The 11,916-nt window shown below is 37.1% G+C and overlaps 1 protein-coding gene across 1 annotated transcript; it reads left to right on the top strand.

The window, feature by feature from the left end:
• Positions 1–312: 312 nt before the first annotated feature.
• On the top strand, positions 313–8,040 carry LOC132039779 (cellulose synthase A catalytic subunit 2 [UDP-forming]-like). The gene is made up of 13 exons (XM_059430299.1): positions 313–853; positions 1,304–1,705; positions 1,900–1,996; positions 2,078–2,249; positions 3,315–3,581; positions 3,658–4,003; positions 4,098–4,235; positions 4,335–4,460; positions 4,550–4,762; positions 4,873–5,149; positions 5,615–5,811; positions 5,904–6,254; positions 7,011–8,040. Exons 1-13 carry the CDS (start codon positions 773–775, stop codon positions 7,590–7,592), a joined length of 3,249 nt encoding a protein of 1,082 aa, XP_059286282.1. The 5' UTR covers positions 313–772; the 3' UTR covers positions 7,593–8,040.
• Positions 8,041–11,916: the final 3,876 nt, after the last annotated feature.

The raw sequence follows: 11,916 nt of genomic DNA, 5'->3' as shown, positions 1-11,916 counted from the left end.
AAAATCAAACTTATGCCTAGCGAGACATAAATTCTTTATTGACAAAATTTGTGAATATTATAATACAAAAACATAAACTTATGCTCCACACAAAAAAAATATTTGTCTCGAGGAGCAAAAATTTCAAAACATCCCAAAATAAGGGCAAAAGTGGAAATGAGCCCACCCACCCAACTACCCCCCACCCCCACAGTCCCACACCTCTTGCTCTCTACTACTGTTTGATCATCAAAGATCCATCTGTTTCCCTTGTCTATTACGCGTTGAACTTTCTACTTTTCTTTTTTCTTTTTCCAAATCTCTTGTTATTCAACTCTCGTGTGTGATTGATTCTCTGATCTCTTCCACCCCACTTACAGCTCAACATTCAATACACATTTCTATTTCTACAGAGGCAAAAAAAATATAAGAGAGAGAAACCCAACATTATACATTAACTTGGGTTTCTCTCTAACAAGTAAAGAATCTACCCACTACCCACTACCCACTACCCCCTTAAAAACTAAAAAAGATTTAATTTTTCCCACACATTATATTAGTACCTACATTTTTACACACACCCAAATTCTTTTATAGTGTACAATGTGTATGTTTGTACATCATTTTCACTCATTCTTTTAATTAAGGGGTTGTTATTTCTTGTAATGTGTGTTCAAGAATAGTAGAAAGGAGTAAGATATTAAAAGGGGTTGTTGTTTCTTGATGTTTAATTGGGGTTTTGGGTATTGTTTTCATTGTTAGAGGTGTTTTGAAGTGTATTTTGTGGAGTTTAATGGATACTAAAGGGAGACTTATTGCTGGTTCACATAATAGAAATGAGTTTGTTCTTATCAATGCTGATGAAGTTGGTAAAGTAAGTGCTTTCAAAATCCAATCTTTGTTAGTTTTTGTTGTGTTATTAGCTCTATATTGAGTTGTTTGAACAGATTTGAAGATCTAGTGTTGAAAAACTGTCCTTTTGAGGTGTATTTTTTGTGTCGGTGGTAGTGTTCTTGACAACATTTGTGTCCTTTTTGATGTTGTCTAGTTGCTCATTTCCTTATTTTGTGCTAAAAGTTCCAAGTTTTCTGTTCTTTTTTGTAAATCCCTCATTTTAAATTCTTTATTATGACTGTTCAAAATTGGATCTTTCAGCTCATTGACTTTCTTGGAATTTTTTGGGCAAAGTTAGCTTGTATGTTATAGCAAGGCTTTTTTGTTAGATAATAGATTATTAATATGTTAAATGTGGACTATGGATAGAAAGTACGGAACTTGTTGATCTGACTAATTTTGATCTCTTTGTGATGCTGGTTGATTGCAGGTTACTTCTGTAAAAGAATTGAGTGGGCAGATTTGCCAGATTTGTGGAGATGAGATCGAAATAACGGTAGATGGGGAGCCATTTGTTGCATGCAACGAATGTGCATTTCCTGTTTGTAGAGCTTGCTATGAGTATGAAAGGAGAGAGGGGAATCAAGCTTGCCCTCAATGCAAAACTAGGTACAAGCGTATAAAAGGAAGTCCCCGAGTCGAAGGGGATGATGAAGAAGATGAATTTGATGATTTGGATAATGAGTTTGACCCTCATCAAACTGCTGAGGCTGCCCTTTCGGCTCGCCTTAATGTTGGCCGAGGGAATCCCAATGCCTCTGCTTATGCGGGATCAGAGATGGATCCTGATTCCATTGGCACAGAGATCCCTCTTCTTACTTATGGTCAAGAGGTAATGACTCAAGATTTGTCATCTTGTTGTTCATAATTTGCTAGATTTAACAAACTAGGGATAGATACATATAAATTTACATATAATATATATAGTTGGTGTATATTTTGGCTAGCGCGCGTAATTAATTTCCGCCGACAGGCCAAAAATGAAAAAAGACCTTTAAACTAAAGAACTAATATATTGTTTTGCAGGAGGATGGAATTTCAGCTGACAAGCATGCTCTAATAATCCCACCATTTATGAGTCGTGGAAAGAGAGTTCATCCGGTTTCAGATTCTTCCATTTCTTGTAAGTTAATCAGAATTTGTTGTTATAATTCTTTGATTTATTTGTGAACTAGATGCTGAATATGATTGTTGGTGTTTGCAGTGCCACCTCGCCCCATGGATCCTAAGAAAGATCTCGCGGTTTATGGGTATGGTAGTGTTGCATGGAAGGAAAGAATGGAGGACTGGAAGAAAAAACAGAACGAAAAATTACAGATGGTTAAGCATGAAGGTGGTTACAATGATGGAGATGAGCTGGATCCTGATTTGCCCAAGTAGGTTACTTTTTCTTTTATATACTCAATCTCGTAAAGTGAGTACTTATGATGAAATGACTTGTTTGTTTTATTCTTGGCAATGGTAATTTGAATTAGCAAGTGCAGACAACTTATAGCACTCCAAGTGATTATTTGAGGCCAAAGAGTTTGTCATGTGTTTATCTTTTTAGGTCCCCGTCCTACTAATGGAGACAATCTGTTTCGTAAGTCATGGAATTTGGGGCCTTTCAAGATGGCATATTAGGCTCTATCCAAGTTTTGTCATCTTCAAAAAAGTTAATATTATCATTAATTTCACTAAGTACAGAAATGGAAATAGCAGGCTGTTTTGAGTGGGGATAAAATTTAAAAACAACTGAGTCCCCTTCATAGCTGTTGCTTTCTGTTCTGGTTTGGATTTGGTTCGACAACTCGTATGTACTTGTTTATTCATCAAAATAAAATTAAAAAAAAAAAAAAAGAGATCTCCACACGAAGTAGCTTTGACATTTTTTTTCCCCCCGACAATGCTTAATGACAAGAGGAACTTGTCAATGGGATTTGTTCTGCTATTCGCCACTCTTGTGGGAGGACCTGATGATGCTTAGAAACAAATTTGGCTATTTGATACTCTCTTTTATTACATTGGAACTAATAAGGACTTCAAATCATCATTATATATGGTTCAGGATGATGCTTTAAAACATAGTAAAAGCTAGAAACTAATGTAGTCCACTAAGCACGCTTTTGGTGACAAATATCAGGGAAAACAATCCTTGTATAAAAGGCTGTATTATTAAATACTTTGTTTGGTTAACGTTTCAAATTTGGTATTTTTAATGCCAGTACTATTTCATGCAAGACTAATTGTATTACTATATTCCACATCGAGTGTGGGATAACAATACAGTAATTGGCTACACATATGACAAAATTGCCCTTCTTCCAAATCCTTTTCGTTATACATTTGGGCATTTCCAAGGTTATAACTGGAAACAAGACTTATTCTAAATGTTGTTTAGTGCTTTATTTGAATGTTTTTGGATCCTGAGATTTATCTCTCTTCCTATAACCATGTTGCAGGACGGATGAAGGCAGACAACCACTTTCAAGAAAGAGGCCTATTGCCTCTAGCAAGCTAAGCCCATACAGATTAATGATTTTACTTCGACTTGTAATTCTTGGGCTCTTTTTCCACTATAGAATAATGCATCCTGTCCATAATGCTTATGGATTGTGGCTGACGTCTATTATATGTGAAATATGGTTTGCCGTATCCTGGATATTTGATCAGTTCCCAAAATGGGTTCCCATTGAGCGAGAAACATACCTAGATAGGCTATCACTGAGGTACACATTTTTTATGCCTATGCACCTTACCCCTTCATTGTGTCCTAACCTATTCTCTGTCGTGTATTTTTCTCAGGTATGAGAAAGAAGGGAAGCCTTCTGAGTTAGCCCATATTGACATTTTTGTTAGTACAGTGGATCCGTTGAAAGAGCCTCCACTTATTACTGCAAATACTGTTCTATCCATTCTTGCTGTGGATTATCCGGTGGACAAGGTTTCATGCTATGTCTCTGACGATGGTGCTGCCATGCTTACTTTTGAGGCACTCTCCGAAACATCTGAGTTTGCAAGGAAATGGGTCCCATTCTGCAAGAAATTCCAAATTGAGCCTCGAGCCCCGGAGTGGTATTTTGCTCAGAAGGTTGATTATTTGAAGAACAAAGTAGATGCAACATTTGTGAGGGAACGCCGTGCCATGAAGGTGTGCAATTTATTTAAATTTTCATTCTGCTTCCTTGATTGTTGATAATTATTGGTGAAGACATTAACTAAATCGGTACCATTTTTTGTCTCAGAGAGACTATGAAGAATTTAAGGTTCGGATAAATGGATTGGTTGCCATGGCACAAAAGGTTCCCGAGGATGGTTGGACCATGCAAGACGGAACTCCTTGGCCCGGAAATGATGTCAGGGATCATCCAGGAATGATTCAGGTTTTGCTTTGCTCTCTTTCATACTCCAATTTCATGGGGAAAATTTAATATGTTAAAAACTTAAAATTGTGAACTAAACTGTTTCATTTCTTTATGCAGGTCTTTTTGGGTCATGATGGTGTCCGTGATATTGAAGGGAAGGTACTTCCTCGCCTTATTTATGTTTCTCGTGAGAAGAGGCCAGGATTTGATCACCACAAAAAGGCTGGTGCCATGAATGCTTTGGTAAGTCGTCTTCCATCTTTTTTTTTTCCCCCCTGAAAATATAGCGTTAGACTTAATCCAGTGTGACTGACTTTAAAATGTGATTGTAGATGCGGGTGTCAGCAGTCATCTCAAATGCTCCTTATTTACTCAATGTGGATTGTGATCACTATATAAATAACAGTAAGGCACTGCGAGAAGCTATGTGCTTTATGATGGACCCCACTTCGGGAAAGAAAATATGCTACGTACAATTTCCTCAAAGATTTGATGGCATTGATCGACATGATAGATACTCAAATCGCAATGTGGTCTTCTTTGATGTGCGTAAAATGCCTTCAGTTATTTTATTATCTTTTTATGCTTGTGCATATGGATATGATATGCACCCTCAGCTACCTTACTGAAACTGATTTTATGCTTTTGAGAACAGATAAACATGAAAGGACTTGATGGGATCCAGGGTCCAATTTATGTGGGAACTGGATGTGTCTTCAGGAGGCAAGCGCTTTATGGATATGACGCTCCAAAGAAGAAAAAAGCTCCAGGAAAAACATGCAATTGTTGGCCGAACTGGTGTTGCTTTTGTTGTAAATCTCGAAAGAATCATAAGAAAGGGAAAACAACCAAGGATAAAAAGAAGATAAAAGGCAAGGACACCTCTTCAACTCAGATTCATGCTCTTGAGAATATTGAGGAAGGAATTGAAGGTAAGAAAAAGCAACTTTGAGATGCAACCACTGACTAATTCTAGCAGAAAGTCTTAAATAGATAGTTGACTTTGGATTTCCTTTCCACTTGCATTTTTGGTACTCCCTCCGTCCCAATTTATATGAAGGTGTTTGACTGAGCACGAAGTTTAAGAATGCAAGAAAGACTTGAGAAACTTGTGGCCTAAAATAAGTCAGAGATATTTGTGTGGTTAGAAATCATCTCATTAAGGGTAAATGGGAAGTTTAAAATTAAAATGTTACTAAATGTAGAAAGTTGTCATTCTTTTTGGGACTGACTAAAAAGGAAAAGAGTCACATAAATTAGGATAGAGGGAGTCATTATTATCATTACAAAATAACATTTTCTTTATTTACTTCTATGCCATGTTATTCCCTTGCTCATGCTAGACCTTTTGAGATATATGTTTCTGTATCTACTACTAACCAGCTATGTATCAACAGGAATAGATAGTGATAAAGCTGTCCTCATGCCCCAAATAAAACTCGAGAAGAAATTTGGACAATCACCAGTATTTATTGCTGCGACACTTCTAGAAGATGGTGGTGTTCCACCAGGAGCATCGTCAGCATCTCTCCTGAAAGAAGCCATCCATGTTATTAGTTGTGGTTATGAAGACAAAACAGAATGGGGTAAAGAGGTACAGAGAACTACTTAATTTCTAACCTTTTTAGATTTGCTCTAAGCTGGAGATACATTTTGTGTTTGGGCTCACTTTTCATGTTTTACCAGGTCGGATGGATTTATGGATCGGTTACTGAGGATATCTTAACTGGGTTCAAGATGCATTGCCATGGCTGGAGGTCTGTGTATTGCATGCCCAAAAGGCCTGCATTTAAGGGATCCGCTCCTATAAATCTTTCAGATCGTTTGCATCAGGTTCTGCGGTGGGCCTTGGGATCTGTTGAGATTTTCTTTAGTAAACATTGTCCCATTTGGTATGGATATGGGTGTGGTTTGAAATCGTTAGAGCGGTTTTCATACATAAACTCAATTGTCTATCCATTGACTTCCCTCCCTCTGCTTGCATATTGTACATTGCCAGCAATCTGTTTGCTTACTGGGGAATTCATTGTTCCAGAGGTACGGTTTCCCCTTCATTGTTTCCTGTTACTAAGCTCTTTCACTTGGTCATGTTGCATGAACTGTGTATCTTAAGTGCTGTGGCACATAGATCTCTGTTCTTGAAATATTAATGCATATTGAACATTTTCATGCCGCATGAAGTACTATATTTCTTTTGATATGTAACATACCTGAATTACTTAATTTCAAACTGGGAGAGTTCTTTCAAGCAACAGCTGAAATGACTACTGTTGGCTGCTGTGCTGTTAATCTTATTAAGAGAAACTATAAGAATTTTCCTTCCCTCCCCCATATTCCCATGCTATTTATAGCCCTATTTGGCCAAGCTTTCAAAATATGCTTATTTTCAAAAGTGCTTTTTGTCAAAAATGCTTTTAGACAAAGTACTTAATTCCTAAAGTGCTTGGGGAAAAAAAGCTACTCTTTTTAGCTTTTGAAAACCTTTTTCTGCTACTACTGAAAAGCACTTATTTTTCGCCTAAAAGCTTGGTCAAATACTGCAATTTTCTAAAATAAGCATTTTTGGCTTCCCAAATGCTTTGCCAAACAGGCAATTAGTCATTTTAACCATCATTACAATCTCTAAAATCTGTCTTTCTTCACCCTGGACTATGATTGTGGCTGGATACGTGAAATTTCACCTTCTTCAGTTCCTGTAAAATTTTAATAACAGGATAGAACCAAAATAAAACATCATAGACTTTTCGTCGACTCATATCATGTTTTTTGCTGACTATTCTTTGTTGTCTACAGCTTAGCAACTATGCTAGCATTGTGTTCATGGCCCTTTTTATATCAATTGCTGCCACTACTATTTTGGAGATACGATGGGGAGGTGTTGGCATCGATGACATGTGGAGAAACGAGCAATTCTGGGTTATTGGTGGTGTTTCATCCCATTTTTTTGCTCTTCTCCAAGGTCTTCTTAAAGTTTTGGCTGGTGTCAACACAAGCTTTACTGTCACATCAAAAGCAGCAGATGATGGGGAGTTTTCTGAGCTTTACCTCTTCAAGTGGACATCCTTGTTGATCCCTCCGATGACCTTGTTAGTTATGAACATCATAGGAGTTGTTGTCGGAGTTTCAGATGCAATCAACAACGGGTATGATTCATGGGGTCCTTTATTTGGAAGGCTTTTCTTCGCCTTATGGGTGATTTTTCATTTGTACCCCTTCCTCAAAGGAATGATGGGGAGACAAAGCAACGTTCCCACTATCATTATTGTGTGGTCTATCCTTCTGGCTTCTATCCTTTCGTTATTGTGGGTTCGAGTCAACCCATTCAGGTCAAAAGGTGGACTCATGTTAGAAGTATGTGGGTTGGACTGCGAGTAAGAACAAGAAATAGGAGACACATAAATGGCTCGCGAGTGTATATGAGAACAAAAGTTCAGATCGGGGGACAAGTTCAATTCAATCCCCTAATAGTGTTGATTGATCATCAATGAATATGAGGAAGAGCTCATGGTGGTTGTGTATAGATTAAAAGGCAGGTAGCGAACACATTGATATTTGTTTTGCAAAGTGTTTCTTGATTCTTTTTGATACGTTTTGGGATTTGTGGCTTTGTCGGGTGGAGTTGCAATATTTGTAATCCCTACAGAACATAAAATTAGTTGTCATAAGTTATATCCCCTTCTCAATAAGGGATTCCACACGGAAATGTTTTTGTCATTAGTCGTTAAGGGACCTTGTTCCACGGTTGCCATTTGAAAGGAAGTGTAATTGGATTCTGGTGTTTTGTTCTATAACTTGTATTTTCATTATCATTTTTGGATGCCTATATTCTTGCAGATTTTTTTCTTGCTTTAGCACTAAATATTGTAGTCGAGGCTATGAACTGGCAAAACAATTTGATTGTTGTGTAAAATCTGTTTGCTAATCAATGGTTTAATGTAATCTTGGTAGAACCATAGTATTAGTACATGCCTATGCAGTTCAATGTGAAGTCTTGCAAAGACTCAGTTCTATGGCTGAATCTCTAAATTATAGCTTCTTGTCAAGACATTCTTTAGCTTTTCTTTGCACAATTTCTGACTATCATTTCATTTCCAACATTGTAGAAAAATCGTTTTAAGTATATCATAGATACCCTCGCCATTCTTTATGACAATGGTGCTGAATCACTTGCAGCGGTCCCTAAAAAACGGGCATTAGAACAATTCAATGAGTTTGTACCTTAAACAATACTCCCTCCGGATCAAAAAAGGTGTTCACTTAGCCTTTTTTCCCCTGGGTCAGAAAGAGTGTTCACATATCAAATCAAGAAAGATTTAACCTTATTTTTTCAAATTTGTTATGCGATCAAATACCAATACATATTTAATTAGGGATAGTTTAGTCAAATTACCTATTTTGGTCTAGGAGTTAGTATTTCTTAAGGAATTTGCAAATGACTAAGTGGACACTCTTTTTGATTCGGAGGGAGTAGCAGATAAAAGAAAAGTTGAAAAGATAGCATAAGATGGTAAGGAATTGTAAAAGAAAATAGAGTAATAATAGAGGAAAACAAAGATCATTTGCTTATCTTTCCTTTTTAGCTACTGGAGTAAATAGCAATTATGATATTCCATTCATTTTATTTTGTAATGATGTTTGACTTTGCACAAAATTCAAAAAGTTTTTGCAATATTCATTCTTTTGCCTACTTGAATGCTGCTGTTAAGTTGGAAGGCTAAGGTCTGGTGTCATTCCAGTTGGCCACCTTTGGACCTCAAAGCCCACCCTACCCATGAGCCTTACCCAAACCTACACAAGTGAATTTTTAAACACATTTTGAAAAGGTTTTGGTAGCAGTAGGTAATGCTTTCCTCTATCACATAGCTTTTCACTTCTTTTCCTTATAGCGTAATAGGAAGTTTTATTACCTAAAAGTCAAGGCCTAAAAGCACTTTTGTTCCCGTTAAAACGTGTGCAAAGTAGCCTTGACAATACATCTCCGCCAGAACTTCTCCATCTTCTTCTTTTCTCCCGGTGAATCGCTAGAACTTGTAAATAATATGTTTCAAAATTATGAACCCAATTTGTACTAAAGCCTTAGTGATCGCCGGAACTTGTGGCAAGGTAAGTTCTTGCTCATGCATCAGAAACTGTTGTTGATCCGCCAGGACATGTGAACAATTTGTCCCAACGTCGCGACATACTTTGTATTAATATTCTTGTGATCTGCCAAGACTTGTGGCAAGACAAGTCTTTGCCTTTCTATCTAAACTTCTAACAATCCGCTAAGACTTGCAGCCAAGTTCTAACCCTCAAGCTCCAAAATCTGGTGTGCAATTGGCAAAGTTTTTAAATGGAGTCAAACTTAAATGCTTCATTTGTCTTAGTTTATATGATACACATTTTTTTTTTGTCAGTCCCAACAAAAATAACATCTTTCTATATTTAGTAACAACTTTATTTAAAACTTTTTATTTTATTCCTAATGAGATGATTTGTAGCTACATAATTTTCTATGTTTTGTTCTAGACCACAAGTATTTTTTGAAAAAATCTTCCATTCGCCTCACGGATGGTTAGGAAGATCATTGAAGCAAGAAATGTGATTAATCAGAGTCAACTGGTGCAGACGAATACTAATAGTGTGATCAGACAACAAGAGAGAACTTCATGGAAATGTTTCATGTTCAGAAATGAAGCTAGTGCAAAAGCAAAATTCACTATGTGGTTACATTTTCAGGGAAGGATGCTTACTAGTGACAGGCTAGCAAAATGGGGTATCACTACGGATCCAATCTCTGTGCTATGTCAAGTACAACATGAGAATATGAATCATTTATTTACCGAATGTGTATTTACTAAAGGAATATGGGACAGACTGCTGGTTTGGATGAATAGGAAACCATACAAAGCTACAACATGGACACAATACTTCCAATGGTCTCTAAGCAATGCTAAGGGAAAGTCACAAGCTGCATCTGTATTCAAGATGGTATATTTGTTGAGACCATTCATGAATGGTGTATGGATTGAGAGGAATTTGCGCATATTTTTACTAGAAACTCAGATGTCAATCAAAATGTATTACACATTTGTATTGAAACCATGATGTACTAAAATTTAAGGAAACCTATAGTTTTGTTCCACTAAGAACGATACTCAACATGAAACAAAGACTCAAAAAATTGCTGCCACCAACAGTGCATAATTACTAAGGTAGCTCACAATGGGGTAGACAATGGCACCATTGAAGAATTAACGCTGATGTAGTAATTCATACATGCAATTTTAATTCTTATTTTCAGAAAAGGATGATGTTTCAGTTGTCCACCGAGAATGTGTGAAATATGGAAACTTCTGCTTGGTTAGATGATAATCTGCATACAGCAAGGAGCGCAAAGACTCAAGATCCTCAGCAAGTCCAACCAATATATTGCAGTTACGAATATCAAGTTCAGTTAAGAAGGAGAAACCTGATACTTGATGCAAAACGAAACCATTGCTGCTTGATCCACCTCTACATCTTCATTCTCGTAGCCCCAATGTAGTCCCTCTGTTGCAATGTTATGTTCAGCAAATTATTATGAATAAATTTTATAGACTTTGGAAATTCTGATGCGGGAACCAGTTGCTTAAGGATACCTTTGCAGTAGGACAAGCAATGGTACTTGGAGCATAAATGGATTACCCATCTGCAGCAGCATAAAATTATTTCATGTGATCAATTATATTCGAGAAACATAGCACGAATCTAAAGATAAAACCATGTATTTGTCTATATTAGTATAGGCCATCATTTTAAAACAATGTCCAACGTCCATACTACTACAAAATCCAAGGGGAAAAATTAAACCAAGTAGAATTGCCCTGTTACCTGAGAATTATATCACCAGGTACCTTATGTTTAGCTATACCGAAAGAGACATTGAAGAGGCCTAAAGCAACCAAAAAATTGAACGATCATAGCAATATCAGGCACCTTTCTCGACAAAATGGCAAAAAGAAAATGAAAATAATGGAGTAACCAAACTTTTAATGGCAAGAGGATTCCCTTCCACTCTGGTCTCAAGGAAACAAGTGCTTACTTACATAGGTCCTCACACTTGGCTTTGTTCATTATGTCTTCTTTGTTTTGAATAACTGATTGGATAGATGCTTCCTACACCCAAGAAACATGACATTAAGGGTAAAATACATATGCGCGCAAGAAGTCTCAAGATGTTTCAAGGCTAACCTCGATATTCTCTTTTCAGTGACCCATTTTTGCTAGCAAAGGAAGAGGTTTCTGACGATCCAATCAAAATCATGTGTGCTTATTGGTGCAATGAGAGAAGCTAGTCTCATTTGTCCCGGCTGTCTTTTTTCTTTTTGTTTCTATTTCTCTTTCTCTTTCTCTTTCTTGAAGCATCGCCCATTTTCCTTGATGGGCTATCACAAACTCTAATCAGCTCAACATTCTGAGATTCATGTTCATTTTGAGCTGCCACTGCTGCTTGATCCACCTCTAGAGCTTTATTCTCATATCCTAAACATAGTCCCCTATCTATGGCAATGTCATGCTCAGCAGATGCCCGGGAACTAGAAGCGAGTGATGGCTCTGGTTGCTCAAGAACCATAGAGCAGCAAAATTCAGTCGTCATTGCAGTATCTTTATTCTCATACTCCAAGCTAATTCCCCAACATAGTTCCTTCCTGTTCTTTGTAGATACCTCAAAAGGCAA

Source organism: Lycium ferocissimum, chromosome 12, assembly GCF_029784015.1.
Source record: "Lycium ferocissimum isolate CSIRO_LF1 chromosome 12, AGI_CSIRO_Lferr_CH_V1, whole genome shotgun sequence".
Classification (NCBI taxonomy): Eukaryota; Viridiplantae; Streptophyta; class Magnoliopsida; order Solanales; family Solanaceae; genus Lycium; species Lycium ferocissimum.
The sequence above is the reverse complement of the archived record's forward strand: the minus strand, read 5'-3'. Positions and strand labels throughout refer to the sequence as shown.